The sequence below is a fragment of the Carcharhinus amblyrhynchos genome, chromosome 8, assembly GCF_965287045.1.
Source record: "Carcharhinus amblyrhynchos chromosome 8, sCarAmb.v2.hapA, whole genome shotgun sequence".
Taxonomy (NCBI): Eukaryota; Metazoa; Chordata; class Chondrichthyes; order Carcharhiniformes; family Carcharhinidae; genus Carcharhinus; species Carcharhinus amblyrhynchos.
In genome coordinates, this window is record NC_137331.1 from 16,693,857 (window position 1) to 16,712,602 (window position 18,746).

At 43.1% G+C, this 18,746-nt stretch overlaps 1 protein-coding gene across 6 annotated transcripts in view; it reads right to left on the reverse strand.

Moving 5' to 3' along the window:
• Positions 1 to 18,746, reverse strand: part of oxr1a (oxidation resistance 1a) — a 588,813-nt gene that overhangs the window by 38,951 nt on the left and 531,116 nt on the right. For all 6 annotated transcript variants that reach the window (XM_080193724.1, XM_080193727.1, XM_080193723.1 and 3 more), the window contains 2 exons: positions 6,458 to 6,610; positions 4,132 to 4,227 (listed from right to left, as the gene is read on the reverse strand). In XM_080193724.1, the coding sequence (XP_080049850.1) occupies positions 4,132 to 4,227; positions 6,458 to 6,610 (249 nt within the window). The remainder of the gene's footprint in view (positions 1 to 4,131; positions 4,228 to 6,457; positions 6,611 to 18,746) is intronic.

Genomic DNA, 18,746 nt, shown 5'->3' on the forward strand with positions numbered 1-18,746 from the left:
CAAGAATCAAGATGGCTGGAGATGGGACAAGGCGCAGTGGATGAACAGGATTTCTTCTGTGTCTTGTCCTGCTCTTCATGTTCCACGACGCTTGCAGAGACTGCCTTCTTGACTGGTTGACCTTCCATCGATCTCATCTGCTCAATCTGCCGGAGTCTGTCTTCACATGCTGGGATAGACATCTCCCTATCTCACCGAGGGTTGAGACCCGTCAGCTACCCTCACCTAGTTTAGCCGGCTTGTCGAGGCCGTTGCCTGGGGTGTGGCCGCTGTCGCATGCAAACAGCTACGGGGAGCCACAGGTAAGAGCTGAGTGCCAGGTGGGGACAAAGGGTGAACCAACTACCCTGAAAGGACGTGACACGTTTCCCCACCAGAGGTACTACCCCTCCCTGATACCCTATAGACATGTCTCATGAAGGCTGCCTTGGAGAACGCTTACCCGAAGATAAGAGGCTGAATGGCCGTGGCTGCTGAAGTGTTCCCCAACAGGAAGAGAACATTCCTGCCTGGTGATTGTCGGGTGGTGTTCATTCATTCGTTTTCGTAGCATCTGCATGGTCTCCCCAGTGTACCGTGCCTCAGGACATCCTTTCCTGCAGCGTATTAGATAGACGACGTTGGCCGAGTTACAAGAGTATGTACTGTGTACTAGGTGGATGGTGTCTTCATGTGAGATGATAGCAACTATGTCAATGATCTGGCCACGTCCTGCAGAGGTTGCTGCGGCAGGATTGTGTAGTGTCGTGGTCACTGTTTTCCTGAAGGCTGTGGACAATGGTTTGTTTGAGGTTGTGCGGTTGTTTGAAGGCAAAAAGTGGGGGTGCAGGGATGGCTTTGGTGAGGTGTTCGTCTTCATCGATGACAATGTTGAAGGCGCCGGAGAAGATGTTGTAGCTTCTCCGCTCTGGGGAAGTACTGGATGATGAAGGGTACTCTGTCTGCTGTGTCCCAGCACCTCCACACTCCCACTTCTTGCCTTCAAACAACCGCACAAACTCAAACAGACCACTGTCCGCAGCAAACTACCCAGCCTTCAGCCTCTGCAGGAAAGGATGTCCCGAGGCATGGTACGTTGGGGAGACCGTGCAGACTCTACGACAACAGATGAATGAACACAACTTCACACAACCTTGCCACAGCAACCCCTGTAAGACGTACCAGATCATCAACAGGGATACCATTATCTCACATGAGAACACCATCCACCAGGTACACGGTACATACTCTTGCAACTCGGCCAACATCGTCTACTTGATACTCTGCAGGAAAGGATGTCCCGAGACATGGTATGTTGGGGAGACCGTGCAGAGGCTACGACAACAGATGAATGAACACCGCCCGACAATCACCAGGCAGGAGTGTTCTCTTCCTGTTGGGGAACACTTCAGCAGTCACAGGCATTCGGCCTCTGATTTTCGGGTAAGCGTTCTCCAAGGCTGCCTTCACGATACACAACACAGAATCGCTGAGCAGAAACTGATAGCCAAGTTCCGCACATGAGTACAGCTTCAACCGGGATTTTGGGCTCATGCCACATTATCTGTAACCCCCACGACTTGACTGGGCTTGCAAAATCTCACTAACTGTCGTGGCTGGAGATAATACACATCTCTTTAACCTGTGCTTAACCCTCTCTCCACTCATATTGCTTGTATCTTTAAGACTTGATTACCTGTAAAGACTCACATTCCAACCATTATCTTATAAATTGAGTTTGTGTCTACATATGCCCTGTTTGTAAACACAACTCACACTTACCTGATGAAGGGGTAGTGCGCCGAAAGCTTGTGGCCTGTGCTACCAAATAACCCTGTTGGACTTTAAACCTGTGAGAATTCTTACTGTGCTTACCCCAGTCCAACGCCAGCATCACCACATCATCCTTTAAAGAACAGAGATTGGGCATAAGCAAGACCACGAAGTGGAAAGGCAGGGTTTCAGGAGGCAGGCAGGGGCCTCACCAGCGCTTCCTAGATAATAAAAGATAAGTAGACCAGGGTTTTATGGTCCTGCCTGCTGACAGGATCTTCTAGGCCCATTGAAGTCAATGTTAGGTATATTCAAGGCTGAGATAGACAGATATTTAATCAGTAAAGGAATCAAGGGTTATGGGGATAAGGCAGGAAAACAGAGTTGAGGATTATCATGGCAGATCATGGTTTTGTGAAGGGGAGGTGATGTTTCACTAACTTGATTTGAGTTTTTCGAGGAAGTGACAAAGATGTTTGAGGGTAGGGCGGTGGATGTTGTCTACATGGACTTCAAAGGCCTTTGACAAGGTCTCTTATGGCAGACTGGTGCAGATGGTGAAGTCGTATGATCAGAGGTGAACTGGCAAGATGGAAACAGAACTGGCTCAGTCATAGAAGACAGAGACTAGAAGTGGAAGGGTGCATACCTGAATGGAGGGCTGTGACAGGTGGCGTTCCTCAGGGATCTGTGCTGGGACCTCTACTGTTTGTAATATATATAAACGATCTGGAGGAAAATGTAACTGGTTTGATTCGTAAGTTTGCTGACGACGCAATGGTGGATTTGCAGATAGCGATGAGGACCATCAGAGGATACAGCAGGATGTAGATCGGTTGGAGACTTGGGTGGAGAGATGGCAGATGGAATTTAATTCAGACAAATGTGAAGTAATGCATTTTGGAAGGTCTAATACAGATAGGAAATATACAGTAAATGGCAGAACCCTAAAGAGTATTGATAAGCAGAGGGCTCTGGGTGTGCAGATACACAGGTCACAGAGTGGCAATGCAGGTGAAAAAGGTAGTCAAGAAGTCATACGGCATGCTTGCTTTCATTGTCTGGGACATTGAGTTTAAAAATTGACAAGTCATGTTGCAGCTTTATAAAACCTTAGTGAGGCCGCATTGGAATATTGTATTCAATTCTGATCACCACACTACCAGAAAGATGTGGAGGCTTTGGAGAGGATACAGAAAACATTTACCAGGATGTTGCTTGGCATAGAGGGTATTAGCTATCACGATAGGTTGGAGAAATATGATTTGTTCCCATTGAAGCGATGGAGGTCGAGGGCTGACCTGATAGAAGTCTACAAGATTATGAGGAGTATGGATAGACTGCATAGTCTGAAGCTTTCTCCCAGGGTGGAAGAATCAATTACTAGGGGGCATAGGTTTAAGGTGTGAGGGGCAAGGTTTAAATGAGATGTACAAGGCATGCTCTTTTCCCCCCACACACGGTGGTGGGTACCTGCAACTCACTGCCGGGGTAGGTAATGGAAGCAGATACGATAGTGATTTTAAAGGGCGCCTGGAGACAAGTACATGAATAGGATGGCAGTAGAGAGATACGGTCCCCAGAAGGGTAGGGGGTTTTAGTTCAATCAGATAGCATGGTCAGTGGAGACTTGGAGGGCCGAAGGGCCTGTTCCTGTGCTGTTATTTTCTTTGTTCTTTATCCGTCATGATCTCATCGAATGGTGGAGCAGAGCTGAAGGGCCTAATGGCCTACTCTGCTCCTATGCCTTACGGACTTTTGGCTGGCTTATTGCATTTGCAATGGCAGGTCGGAATCTTGGGCTTCAAATTAAGAGCCAGAACACGTTATGCTGAAATTTTATAAAGCTTTGGTTAGGCCACAACTAGAGTACTGCACCCATGTCTGGTCATCACACTTTAGGAAGCTTGTGAGGGAGTTTAGCTTTGATGTTAGGTTGTTCTCCTTGGACTAAAGGAGATTGAAGGCATGATTCGAGGTGTACAAGATTATGACACAGACAGATTGTTTCTATTTGCTAATTATACAAGAATTATGGAACTCAGATTTAAAGTTTTGGGCAAGAAATACAGTGAAGATATGAGGAAGAACCTTTTCATAGAGTTCCAGGTAATGATTTGGAACTCACTCTCCATGAAGGCATTGGAAATGGAAATGAATGATTTCAAAAGCAAATTTATTGGGCATTCTAGAAAAAAACTGAGTGGGGAATGAGACTGACTGCATAGTGGGGAATGAGACTGACTGCTTTACACAGTGCACTGCATAGACTCAACAGAGCAAATGGTTTTATTTATTGCCTTATTACTAAAGATCGAAAATTAACTAAAATATTAAAAACTTAAATTGCAAAAACATTAATTCCTGATTTTTTTTTACCTTAAATTCAGGATAAAATGTAAAAAGGAAGGTCTCCCCAGTTCCATAAAAACAATCGCTAATCTTGAATGGTTCAGATGCTAGAGCACCAAATAGCTGCAGATATAAAATAGAATAATGGCAGTCAGTTAATACAAAGCATTTCTTCGTCCATCAATTGATTTGATTCATCAGCCTCCCAACACCTGTTCATATTTATACAAATGGTTACTTGGCTATCACACATCTATGCACAGTGATTATAGAATCCCTACAGTCTAGAAGGCCATTTGGTCCATTGAGTCTATACCGACCACAATCTCAACCAAACCCTATCCTGTAACCTTATACATCTACCCTGCAAATTCACGGACACTCAGGTCAATTTAGCATGGCCAATCTAGCTAACCCGCACATCTCTGGACTGTGGGAGGAAACCGGAGTACCCAGAGAAAACCCACAGTGACCCGAGGCCGGATTTGAACCTGGATCCGCGGCGCCATGAGGCAGCACTGCTAAACCACTGTGCCGTCCCCGTTCTTCAAAGGTAACACCGCCCAGCGTCCAATTTAAATGGGCGTTCACCAGGGATAACGAGTAGAAGGGATGGTGGAACATAGAATCATACAGCGCAGATAAGACCTTCAGTGCAATGGGTTTGCACCGTCACATTAGAAACATCTGAACTCCCATTTCATCCCATCTGCACGCACTTGGCCAATAGTCCTGAATGTTATAATGTGCCAAGTGCTCATCCAGATACTTTTTAAAGGCTGGGAGGCAATCTATCCTCTCAGGCAGCGCATTCCAGACTGTCATTATCCTTTAGGTAAAAATGTTTTTCCTTACATCCCCTTAAACCTCCTGTCCTAACTGGCCCTTCAGCTGAGGAATAGCTGCTCCTTATTCATTTTGTCCACGTCTCTCATAATCTTGTACACCTCAATCAGGTCATCCTCTCAATCTTCTCTGTTCCAACAAAAACAACCCAAGCCTATCCAACCTCTCTTCATTACGTAAATGTTCCATGCCAGTCGGCATCCTGGTGAATCTCCTCTGCAACTCCTCCACTGCAATCACATCCTTCCTATAATGTGGTGTCCAGAACTGCATACGGTACTCTAGCTGTGGCTTCACCAAAATTCTATGCAACTCCAACATGACTTCCTTGTTTTTGTAATCTATGCCTTGATTGATAAAGGCAAGTGTCCCATATGACTTCTCCACCACCCTATTAACTTGGGCGGCACAGTGGCTAGCATTGCTGTTCCACAGCGCCAGGGACCCAGGTTCTGTTCCTGGCATGGGTCAGTCTGTGCGGAGCCTGCACATTCTCCCTGTGTCTGAGTTTCCTCCGGGTGCTCTGATTTCCTCCCATAGTCCAAAGCTATGCTGGTTAGGTACACTGGCTACGCTAAATTGCCCCTTCGTGTCAGGGGGATTAGGAGGTTAAATATATGGGATTACAGGGATAGGGCCTGGGTCAATGCCACCCAGGTCCTTGAAGGGCTGAATGACCTCCTTCTGTACAGTAGGGATTCTATTCTATGCCCTTCCAACTACAGAAATCTGTGGACAAACACACCTCGTATTCTACCATTCATTGAGTACTTCCTTGTCAAATTACTCCTTCCAAAATGAATCACCTCTCACTTTTCAGGATTAAATGCCATCTGCCGCTTAACTGCCCATTTGAGCAATCTGTCTGTATCTTCTTGTTGCTGAAGACACTCTGCCTCACTGTTAACCACCCAGACAATCTTTGCGTTATCTACAAACTTACTAATCCTACCCTCTGCACAGTCAACACTGGAGAACAGAGCTGACAGTCACAGCTGGGTGTACAGAATGGGTGGTATAGTGGTTAGCACTGCTGTCTCACAGTGCCAGGGATCCAGGTTCAATTCCGGCCTTGGGTGACTGTTTGGAGTTTGCACGTTCTCTCCATGTCTGTGTGGGTTTCTTCCAGATGCTCTGGTTTCCTTCTACGCTCCAAGATATGCAGTTTAGGCGGATTGGCCATGCTAAATTTGCCAATGGCCTCCTTCTGCACTGTAGGGATTCTATGATTTTATAACTTCAGCAAGCAAGAGCAGGCAAGATTAGTGGTACAGTATTACAAAGCTAATATTGTACACCATTAAAATAAAAGGAAGGCGGCAAAGGTAACAAAATTGGCAACACAGAAGAGATTATACAGCAATTGTATAAGATATCTGCATTTTATGCTGAAAATTTCAAAACGTTATTACTTTGTTCACAGTTAACAGTAGTGTATAATAACTAATCTTTTAAAATTGGTGAAATAACAAAAAAAAGTTCTATTTTTTAAATGCCTACGCCATACCTGGCCATCGCTGTCTTTAATAACTAGTAGCATTGGGGTATCGACACCTGTCATACTACGGTACAGTGTTTTCAGACTCATGCCATGTTTAGCAGTGCTGTAAATTAGAGTCCATGGATAACCAACTGTTCGCGGAGGCAAATTTTTTGCAAGCTAAAATCCATCCAAAAAAGAAAGAATGAATCTTTAAAAATTGAAGACAACAGGCTTTAAATGCATTTCTATTACCAATAAATAGTTGCAGTATTATTCCCACCACTGCTGTAGAACAAGCCAGAACTTGCTAGCTCTTTCGGTATCAAAAGCAGGTTCACCACAGCAAATTGTGACATTCCAATGCAGTTTAAAAATAACCCTAATTTGAGGTCGAGTGTCTCTGTTTCATCATCAGTTGCTTAGGCTTGGATGCGCTAAGACACATTCACCTCCATCAAAAGTGTAGTAAGTATATTTTTATAAATCTGCTATTTTACAAATTATTTTCTGTGATTTTAGTTTTGATCTGGTTTCTGAAAGTGGACATGAGGTTTGAAACTTGCAGCCAGGCCTGGGCAAGATTCCGATTCGAAGTGACAAGTAACATCCACACAAGTGCCAGCCTTGACAATGGCATTCATTCAAGGTATTACTGTCACTAAATGTATCAGCATCAGCATATCAAAAATGAGGTGGCATTAGGGTTCTTGAGAAAAATTAGGGTAGACAAGTCCTCAGGGCCTGATGGGATATATCCAGAATACTGGGAGGAGCAAGGGAGGAAATTGCTTGGGCCTTGAGACAAATCTTTATATCCTCACTGGCTACAGGGGAGGACGTGATGTGGTGATGCCGGCGTCGGACTGGGGTAAACACAAGTAAGAAGTCTCGCTACACCAGGTTAGAGTCCCTTTGTCAGGTGAGGTAAACCCTGGAAACTAATGGCGTTTACTACCAAACAAGCCTGTTGGGGACTTTAACCTGGTGTTGTGAGACTTCTTGCAGGGGAGGACACAGTAAGAAGTCTCACAACACTCGGTTAAAGTCCAACAGGTTTGTTTGGTAGCAAAAGCCACTAGCTTTCGGAGCACTGGCTGCCCCTTTGTCAGGTGAATGGGAGTTCTAATCACAAACAAGCATATAAAGACACAAACTCAATTTACAGAATAATGATTGGAATGCGAATCTTTACAGGTAATCAAGTCTTAAAGGTGACAGACAATGTGAGTTGAGAGTGTGTTAAGCACAGGTTAAAGGGATGTGTATTGTCTCCACACTGACTGTTAGTGAGATTTTGCAAGTCCAGGCAAGTTGTGGGGGTTACAGATAGTGTGACATAAACCCAAGATCCTGGTCGAGGCCAACCTCATGTATGCAGAACTTGGCTATCAGTCTCTGCTCAACGACTCTGCGCTGTCGTGTGCTGTGAAGGCCGCCTTGGAGAACGCTTACCTGAATGCCCATGACCGCTGAAATGTTCTCCAACAGGACGAGAATAGCCTTGCTTTGTGATTATTGAACGGTGTTCATTCATCCGTTGTTGTAGTGTCTGCATGGTCTCCCCAGTGTACCATGCCTCGGGACATCCTTTCCTGCAGTGTATTAGGTAGACAACATTCGTCGAGTTGCAAGACCAAGTACTGTGTACCTGGTGGATGGTGTTCTCACGTGAGATGATGACATCCGTGTCAATGATCCACGGGACATGGCACACACGGGATACGATGATCAGAGTACCCTCCGTCATCCAGTACTTCCTTGGAGCAGAGAGGCTATGACATCTTCTCCGGAGCCTTCAAAATATCATTGATGAAGATGGACATCTCACCAAGGCCATCCTCACACTCCGACTTCTTGCCTTTAAGCAAATGCACAACCTCAAACAGACCACTGTCCACAGCAAACTACCCAGCCTCCAGGAGAACAGTGACCATGACACCACACAACCCTGCCACAGCAACCTCTGCAAGACGTGCTGGATCATTGACACGGATGCCATCATCTCACGTGAGAACACCATCCACCAAGCACACGGTACATACTCTTGCAACTCGGCCAACGTCATCTACTTGATACAAAACCGTGTTGCCTCTGCTGCAGGAAAGGATGTCCTGAGGTATGGTACATTGGGGAGACCATGCAGATGCTATGACAACAGATGAATGAACACCATTTGACAATCATCAGGCAAAACTGTTCTTTCCCTGTTGGGAAACACTTCAGCAGTCACAGGCATTCGGCCTCTGATTTTTGGGTAAGCGTTCTCCAAGGCGGCCTTCACGATACACAACAGTGCAAAGTTGCTGAGCAGAGACCGAAAGCCAAGTTCCGCACACGAGGACGGCCTCAACTGAGATCTTGGATTCATGTCACATTATCTGTAACCCCCATGACTTGCCTGGACTTGCAAAATCTCACTAACTGTCCTGTCTGGAAACAATACACATCTCTTTAACCTGTGCTTAACGCTCTCTCCACTCACACTGTCTGTACCTTTAAGACTTGATTAGCTGTAAAGACTTGCATTCCAATCATTATTCTGTAAATTGAGTTTGTCTCTTTATATGCCCTGTTTTTGATTAGAACTCCCACTCACCTGATGAAGGGGCAACCTAGCATCCTAAAGCTAGTGGTTTTTGCTAACAAATAAACCTGTTGGACTTTACCCTGGTGTTGTGAGACTTCTTACTGTGTTTACCCCAGTCCAACGCCGGCATCTCCACATCACGGCTACAGGGGAGGACCCAGAGGATTGGAGAATTGCCAATGTTGTTCCTTTGTTTAAGAAGGGTAGCAAAGATAATCCAGGTAATTACAGGCTGGTGAGCCTTACATCAGTGGTACGGAAATTATTGGAGAGGATTCTTCGAGACAGGATTTATTCCCATTTGAAAATAAGTGGACGTATTAGTGAGAGACAACATGGTTTTGTGAAAGGGAGGTTGTGTCTCACTAACTTGATTGAGTTTTTGGAGGAAGTGACGAAAAATCATTGATAAAGATAGGGCCGTGGATGCTGTCTACATGGGCTTCAGTAAGGCCTTTGACAAGGTCCCTTATGGCAGACTGGTGCAGAAGGTGAAGTCACATGGGATCAGAGGGAAGCTGGCAACGTGTGTACAAAACTGGGTCAGTCAAAGAAGTGGATGTGCCAACGTTGGACTGGGGTAAACACAGTAAAAAGTCTGACAACACCAGGTTTTAGTCCAACCAATTTATTTGACAGTAAACTCACAAGCTTTCGAGGGGACTCCCTCTTCGTCAGGTGAATGGCCATTCACCTGACGAAGAGGGAGTCCCTTCGAAAGCTTGTGAGTTTACTGTCAAATAAATCGGTTGGACTAAAACCTGGTGTTGTCAGACTTTTTACTCAAAGAAGACAGAGGGCAGCAATGGAAGGGTGCAATTTTTGAATTGAGGGCTTCGACAAGGGGCATTTCTCAGGGATCAGTGCTGGGACCTTTGCTGTTTGTAATATACATACATAAATGATTAGGAGGAAATTGTAACTGGTTTGATTAGTAAGTTTGAGAATGATACAAAAGTTGGTGGATTTGCGGATAGCAATGAGAACCATCAGAGGATACAGCAGGATATCGATTGGTTGGAGACTTGGGGAGAGATGGCAGATGGAGTTTAATCCGGATAACGCATTTTGGAAGGTCTAGTAAAAATAGGAAATATACAGTAATTGGCAGAACCCTTAAGAGCATTGATGGGCAAAGGGATCTGGGTGTACAGGTACACAGGTCACTGAAAGTGGCAATGTAGGTGGAGAAGGTAGTCAAGAAGGCATACGGCATGCTTGCCTTCATTGGCTAGGGCACTGAGTTTAAAAACTGGCAAATCATGTTGCAGGTTTATAGAACCTTAGTTAGGTCGCACATGGAATATAGTGTTCAATTCTGGTCGCCACACTACCTGAAGGATTTGGAGGCTTTGAAGAGAGTGCAAAAAAGATTTACTAGGACGTTGCCTGGTATGGAGGGCATTAGCTATGAGGAGAGGTTGGAGAAACTTCGTTTTCATTGGAATGATGGAGGTTGAGGGTTGACCTGATAGAAGCCTACAAGATTATGAGGGGCATGGACAGAATGAATAGTCAGAAGCTTTTTCCCAGGGTTGAAGAGTCAATTACTAGGTGGCACAGGTTCAAGATGCGGGGGACAAGGTTTAAAGGAGATGTATGAGGTTTTTACACAAAGGGTAGTGGGCACCTGGAACTCATTGCTGGGGGAGGTAATGGAAGCATATACAGTAGTGACTTTTAAGGACCGTCTTGACAAATATATGAATAGGATGGAAATAAAGGGATATGGTCCCTGAAAGGGTAGGAGGTTTTAGTTAAATCGGACAGCATGGTCAGTGTGGGCTTGGAGAGCTGACGGGCTGATCCTGTGCTGTAATTTTCTTTGTTCTTTTCTTTGATCACCACCTTCTCATTAAAAATTACAGTTGGGTAATAAATTGACAACTGTGGATGGCAAAAGAATGACTACAACAATGATTTCAACAGAATAATGGCAATGGTGGCTTGTTAAGCATGTTGGGATTTTTGGTCAAGATGTAACTAAAAACAGATGCAGGCTGTAAAGTTGCTATGAGCCATGATCTAATCTGGGAACTGTGATCTGAAGCCTCCTGTGTTGACCAAATATGGGAAGTTGTTTACTTTGAGTTAGACATGATGGCATCACGTTTTGTGTGAGCTCAATGCTATCTGAATCAAGCATAAGGGAGTTGTTTACAAGTAATTTAGGGGCTGTTTGAGCAATGTGATTGGTTTCTAGTTACACCATTCATTGGGTGCCAGAGAACCTTTTGGAAAGTTGAAACAATTTGTAGATAAAAAGGATGCAGTCCTTTGTCCATGGTGATAGCTCTAAAGCTCAACCCTGAGACCATCTTCAGAGACCATGAGGATCGATTCTAAGCTGGGAACAGACTTGGCCACTTCATTCCAATTGGATACAATGTATTGTCGGTTAAAGGATCAGAATTTATGTTCAGTTAAGACTTAAAGTTCAGTAAAAGAATTAAAGTGGTGCAACTGTTCTAAGTTTGAGTTAGTACCAAAAGTGTTAAATAAAGGAAGATTGTTAAGAGAATTAAAAGTTGTCTCATGTCCTAGTTTGTCACATTAAACTGGAATGCTTGAAAGACTTTGAATTAGTTTAAATAATATAATAATGATTACATCTTATGACTGAATAAAAATGTCACCATACCCAATGGAGAGATACATTTACAAAAAAATGCAGTGTGACATTTATAAATGAACAGGTTTGTCCACAAAATAGCAGATTTAATAATTTTCATGGACAAAGAAACAAAATATCTGAGGCTCATGCTATCAATCTGTCCAATAGTTGTTCGAAAATTCATGTTTTTTTGCCAAAGCTACTTTCAAGAACCAAATGACAACAGGCTCAAGATCCATATTTCGCAGGTTTTTTCCTCAAATCTCTGGAATTTCGATTTAAAAAAAAATAAAGTCAGCAGAGCAGTGGAGGCAGAGTCAACACTGTATAGAGATTTAAGGTAGAGGTAGATAGATTCTTGACTAATGGAGAGTATTGGGAGTAGGCAGAACATGAAGCTGAAGCTGCATCAGATTAGCTATCATCTTGCTGAATGGTGGAGAAGATTTGAGAAATGCGTATTTCTGCTTCAAACTCATATTTGTGTGATTAAGTTGTATGTGTGTATTATAATAGATAATAAAAAAGTACAGCACAGGAACAGGCCCTTTAGCCCGCAATGTTGTGCCAAGCATGACGCCAAATTAATCTAATACCTTCTGCCTGCCATATACCCCTATTCCTTGAACATTCATGTGCTCATTTAAAAGCCCCTTAAACATCTGTCATATCTGTCTCCATCACCACCATTCCAGACACCTCCCACTATTTGTGAAAAAACTTGCCCCCTCTCACCTTAAGTGCATGACCCCTAGTATTAGAATTTCAACCTTGGGAAAAAGATTCTGACTGGTAAGCCTATTTACGCCACTCATAATTTTATAGATTTTTTATCAGGTCTCCTCTCAGCCTCTGCTCCTCAAGAGAAATCAACCCTAGTTTGTCCACTTTCTCCTTCTAGTTCATGCCCCCCAGTCCAGGGAGCATTCTGGTAAACCTCTTCTTCACCCACTCCAAAGTCTCCATATCCTTCCTGTAGGTGGTGACCAGATTGAATGCTATACTTTAAATGCGGTCTAATCAAAGTTTTATAAAGCTGCAACATCACATCTTGACTCTTGTACTCAATGCCCCAACCAATAAATGCAAGCATGCCATACGCCACCTTTACCACCTTATATACTTGTGTGGTCACTTTCAGGAAGTGATGGACTTGAACCCCAACATTCCTCTGAACAGCATTGTTGTTCAGAGTCCTGCCATTAACTGTATATTAACCCTTAATATTTGATTTCCCAAAATTCAGCATCTCACTTGCCTGAATTAAACGCCATCTGCTATTTCTCCATCCATATCAGCAACTGATCTATAGCCTGCTGTATCCTTTGACAACCCTGTACACTATCCACAACTACACCTATCTTTGTGTTGTCTGTAAACCCATCTACGTTTTCATCCATGTGTGATGCTAGAGCACCTTTAAGAGAAGTATTTGATTTTAATCATTTTCTTTGCAATTGAATGCAGGCCTTTTGGTTTCATTGTTTCCTTGCTGTCCGGTTAAAACACCTTTTATTACCGCTTCAATGGTTTAAATGAGGTTTTGTTTATTTTTATTCTGGGCCTCAGGCACTTACTGGGTTTTATGACTCTGCATTGTTAGGGGTAAGGGTGGCAGGTCATGTCATTTATATAGTTTTTTTTCCATAGTGAATTCAAGGTTTCACTTTCAGTTTGGCTGTTAGCTGCTGTCTAAGTTTAGAAAGGATGTGAACATCAGACTGAAAAGCAGTATTTTTACCTCTCTCCCTGGTATTAGAAATTTGGCTGACTAGCTGGAAGCAAGGCTTCTTGCATTCTTGGAGCGAAAAGTCTGTTGTTCATGGTTTTGCTAGTAAGTACCTAGATTCTCTCTCTCTCTGGTATTTTGGGAAGCTGTCCTGACTTCAAGCTTGTGTGTGTATGTCCCAAAAGAACTGCAGCATTTAACAAAAGGACCGAGTTCCAGCCACATGTGAGCATTCACATTTTCTGCGCTAAACCTGTGTTAAGGGTTTCATTTATGGGATGTTTGGTTGGAATGGTATTTAGCTGTTAAGGTTCATACAATATCATTTCTTTTTCATGTTTGTAATTGATAAAAGTTATAGCTAATTTTCTTTTATACTTATTAACTGTATTCTTAAATCAACTTTTTTGATAAAAGCTCCCTAGTGGGTCAGTTGAATCATACCCAAAGTGAAGCATCTCATGCTCACCCTAGCCAAATTTAAATTGCAAAACTTATGATCCAGGCAGCCTTCATAAAACACTTTGGAGTTTATGACCTGCATTATACATTGGCCAGAACATTGAATACAGGAGTTAGGATGTCTCGTTGAAGTTGTACAAGACATTGTTAAAACCACACTTAGAATACCACGTACAGTTCTGGTCACCCTGTAAGAGAAAGGATATTATTAAACTAGAAAGAGTGCAGAAAAGATTTATTAGGATGCTACTGGGACTTGATGGTTTGAGTTATAAGAGGAGGCTGGGTAGACTGGGACTCTTTTTCTCTGGTACATAAGAGGCTTAGGGGTGATCTTATAGAAGTCTATAAAAAATAATGAGGGGTATAAATCAGCTGGATGGTCAATATATTTTCCCAAAGGTAAGGGAGTCTAAGACAAGAGGGCATAGGTTTATGATGAGAGAGGAGAGATACAAATAGGTCCAGAAGGGCAATTTTTTTTTTTACGCAGAGGGTGGTGAATGACTGGAACAAGTTGCCAGAAGTAGTAGTAGAGGCTGGTACAATCTTGTCTTTTAAGAAGTGTTTAGACAGTTATATAGCTAAAATGGGTATAGAAGGATATGGGCCAAACACAGGCAACTGGAACTAGGTTAGAGGTTTGAAAAAAAAAGGGGCAGCATGGACAAGTTGGGCCAAAGGGCCTGTTTTCATGCTGTAAACCTCTATAACACACATCATTTATATTGTTACAAAGGTTGATCTCCTCTGGGAGAACTAACATGCAACCACTCAAAGGGAAGTACTTCCCTTCATAATTTGTTAAAGTATGAGAGAAGGGATAATATCTGCGCTTCAGCAACTTTTAGTAGTTAAATCAAAATAATTACCCGAAAGTCTCTCTGCAAAATCAACAAGTAACAAGTAAGTGGTGGAGGCAAACACGCTAGAGTCCTTTAAGAGTAACTTAGACAGGCATATGACTGAGTTGGAGATGGGTGGATATAGGAGAACCTTTTAAATAAGGGTCATTAGCATTGGGGCATCCCTGGTAATGTAAATGGGTATAGTATGATAATAATGATTTTTTTCTCTTTCATTCACAGGTTTTAAGTCGGTCCACCTCGTGTCCAATGAGGCGCATACACGCGATGGGTCGTAGTGGGGCTGCTCTTGGTTGTTCGAGATTGGCCTAGTGCTTCATGTCGTTAGTGTGTGCCTAAACTGGACAAGATACTGGGCAAGACGACAGCTCAGTGACTATCGCTGATTGCTGTACAGACACATGGATTTGGGCCGGTGACTGTGGGAGTTTGCGCATTCTCCCCGTGCTTGCGTGGGTTTTCTCCAGGTGCTCCGGTTTCCTCCCACACCCCAAAGATGTGCTGTTAGGCTGACTGACAGGAATAAATTGTCCCTAAATCAGTTTCCCTCAATCTGGATGGCCATAAAACATTAGATAGGGGTCACGAATAGAGAGGTGGACTGGTGGTGTTGAGATGGCAGCGCGGGCTCGTTGGGCCGAAGGGCCTGTTTCCCGGGCTGATTTTGTTCTTTGTTCTTTATTAATAAACTGAATAAAACACAATTCTAATGGAATGCTGCTTAGCTAAATCCAATTCCCACTTAAAAAAAAAGAATTCTTAGTCACACTCAAAATTTCAACCAGCATCGTTGTCTTTCAGAAGCTTCTGTCTTCTTTACTCATTTCTTCTGTCTTCATTATCTTCTGTTGATACCTTTGCGATCGAGATGAGGCTCTCTTTTAAGACATAAATGTAGCTATAAGAGATTCAGCAAGTCTCTCTTAGCTGAACTAAGCTGTTACTCAGCAGATGGCAGGCATTTTTCTACTGTTTGGGTCTTCTGTCTTTATACCCCTGATGACATACCACAATCTCCACAATAGGATTGGTTTACAGGTTATTCAAATACCTAGTTTAAACTGAATGGTTAGAATTCAGAAACAACCAATTGTCTAGGCAGCACTACTGCCTAGGCTGACAAAGTTTAATCGATCTGTATACTGCATTTTTGTACCGGTATCTCTTTTAAAAAGATTTTTTTAAAAACAGAACCATGAAATTTTATACCTCTTAGCATTTTACAATTATTTAATAATTTTACAAACACTAACTTCACAACATTCTACTCAACTTTGCAACAATATATATCACAAACAGCAGAGGTCAGTACAGATCCCTGCAGAACACCATGAGTCAAGGACCTTTAGCCAGAAAAACATCCTTCCAACACTACTCTGACTAATATGGGCAAGGCAATACAGAATCCAAGCAGCCAAGTCACCATGGATCCCATGCATTTTAATCTTCTGGATGAGCTGACCATTTGGGACCTTGATGAAAGCTTTACAAAAATCTATGTAGACAACATCCAATGCTCTTCCCTCATTAATCACCTTTGCTACCTCGGCGAGAAAATCAATCATGTTAGTGAGGCAAACCTGTCCCACACAAAGCCATGTTGACTTTCCTAATCAGGCCACATTTTTCCAAATGCACATAAATCCTATCCCTCTCCAATAGCTTCATAACCACCAAAGTGAGACTCTCCGATAATAATCTGTATTTTGTACAAAGCTTGGGCAAAGGGATTTCAATGAACTGGTTTGCTACCTCGGCGAGAAAGTCAATCATGTTAGTGAGGCAAACCTGTCCCACACAAAGCCAGGTTGACTTTCCTAATCAGGCCACATTTTTCCAAATGCGCATAAATCCTATCCCTCTCCAATAGCTTCATAACCACCGAAGTGAGACTCTCCGATAATAATCTGTATTTTGTACAAAGCTTGGGCAAAGGGATTTCAATGAACTGGTTTGCTGAAAATCTGTGTTATCTGAATCTCTTTCCAAATAAGGCCTCCTGCCTACAACTACACAAAATTCCCTTAAACCATGTCAATTAAAGAAAGATTATGTCCAATCCTCATCACTTACAACCACCAATCCTTTTCAAAACCTTTGACTTTTTGTGTCAGTTCCTGAAAAAAGATCACATTAATTCCAAATGGCCAAACCTATGCCCCTCCACTCACAATTCTCAACTTTTTGCAATTCATATTAATGACTTGGATGAAAGGACTGAAGGCATGTTTGCTAAATTTGCTGATGGCACAGAGATAGGTAGGAAAGTAAATTGCGAAGATGACATCAGGAGGCTCCAAAGGAGCATGGATAGATAAATGAATGTGCAAAGACCTAACAAATGGAGTGAGAAAATTGTAAAATTCTGGCAAATTGTGGCAGTAAAAATTAAAAGGAAGTTTATTATCCGACAGGGAAAATCCAAGAGTTACTTTTAGTTTGTTAGAAGTGGTTTGGATTCCAGTCTGAAAACAGTGTTTCTGTCTCTCTCCCTGGTATTAGAGATTCTGCTTACTGTTGGCTACGTGGAAGCTGTTTGAACTGCAGACTGGACACAAAGAACAAAGAAAATTGCAACACAGAACAGGGCCTTCAGCCTTCCAAGCCTGCACCAGCCATGCTGCCTGACTGAACTAAAACCCCCGACCCTCCTGGGGACGATATCAAAGAACAAAAAACAAAATCAGCCCGGGAAACAGGCCCTTCGGCCCAACGAGCCCGCGCCGCCATCTCAACACCACCAGTCCCCCTCTCCCCCCATGACCCCTGTCTAATGTTTTATGGCCATCCAGATTGAGGGAAACTGATTTAGGGACAATTTATTCCTGCCAGTCAGCCTAACAGCACATCTTTGGGGTGTGGGAGGAAACCAAAGCACCCGGAGAAGACCCACGCAAGCACGGGGAGAATATCACTCTATTCCCATCCTATTCATGTATCTGTCAAGACATTCCTTAAAAGTCATTATTGTATCTGCTTCCACTACTTCCCCCAGCACTGAATTCCAGGCAGCCACCATCCTCTTTGCAAAAAAACTTGCCTCGTACATCTCCTTTAAGCTTTGCCCCCTTGCACCTTAAACCTATGCCCTCTAGTAACTGACTCTTCCACCCTGGGAAAAAGCTTCTGACTGTGCACTTTGTCCATGCTCCTCATAATCTTGTAGACTTCTATCAGATTGCCCCTCGGTTTGTTCTCACTGGAATGATGGAGGCTAAGTTTTTCCAACCTCTCCTCATAGCCCCATACCAGGCAACATCCTGGTAAATCTTTTCAATACCCTCTCCAAAGCTTCCACATCCTACTGGTAGTGTGGTGACCAAAACTGAATACTAAATTCCAAGTACAGCCTAACTCAGGTTCTATAAAGCTGCAATATGACTTGTCAATTTTTAAACTCAGTGCCCCAGCCATTGAAGGCAAGCATACCATCTTGGCTACCATCTCCACTTTGCCACTTTCAGCGATCTGTGTACCTGTACACCCAAATCCCTCTATCAATACTCTTAAAGGTTCTGCCCTTTACTGTATATTTCCTATCTGTATTAGACCTTCCAAAATGCATTACCTCACATTTGTCCAGATTAAACTCCATCTGCCATCTCTCCAGCCAAGTTTCCAACTGATCTATATCCTACTGTATCCTCTAACGATCTTCATTGCCATCAGCAAATCCACCAACCTTTGTGTCATCAGCAAACTTATTAATCAAATCAGTTATACTTTCCTACAAATTATTTGTGTATTACAAACTGGTCCTGCACTGATCCCTGAGGAACACCACTTGTCACAGTCCTCCACTCAGAAACCCACTCTTCCATTGCTACCCTCTGTCTTCTATGACCGAGTAAGAAGTCTCGCAACACCAGGTTAAAGTCCAACAGGTTTATTTGGTAGCAAACGCCACTAGCTTTCAGACCGCTGCTCCTTCGTCAGTAAGTGGGAGTTCTGTTCACAAACAGGGCATATAAAGACGCAAACTCAATTTACAGAATAATGATTGGAGTGCGAAGCTTTACAGCTAATCAAGTCTTAAAAGGTACAGACAACGTGAG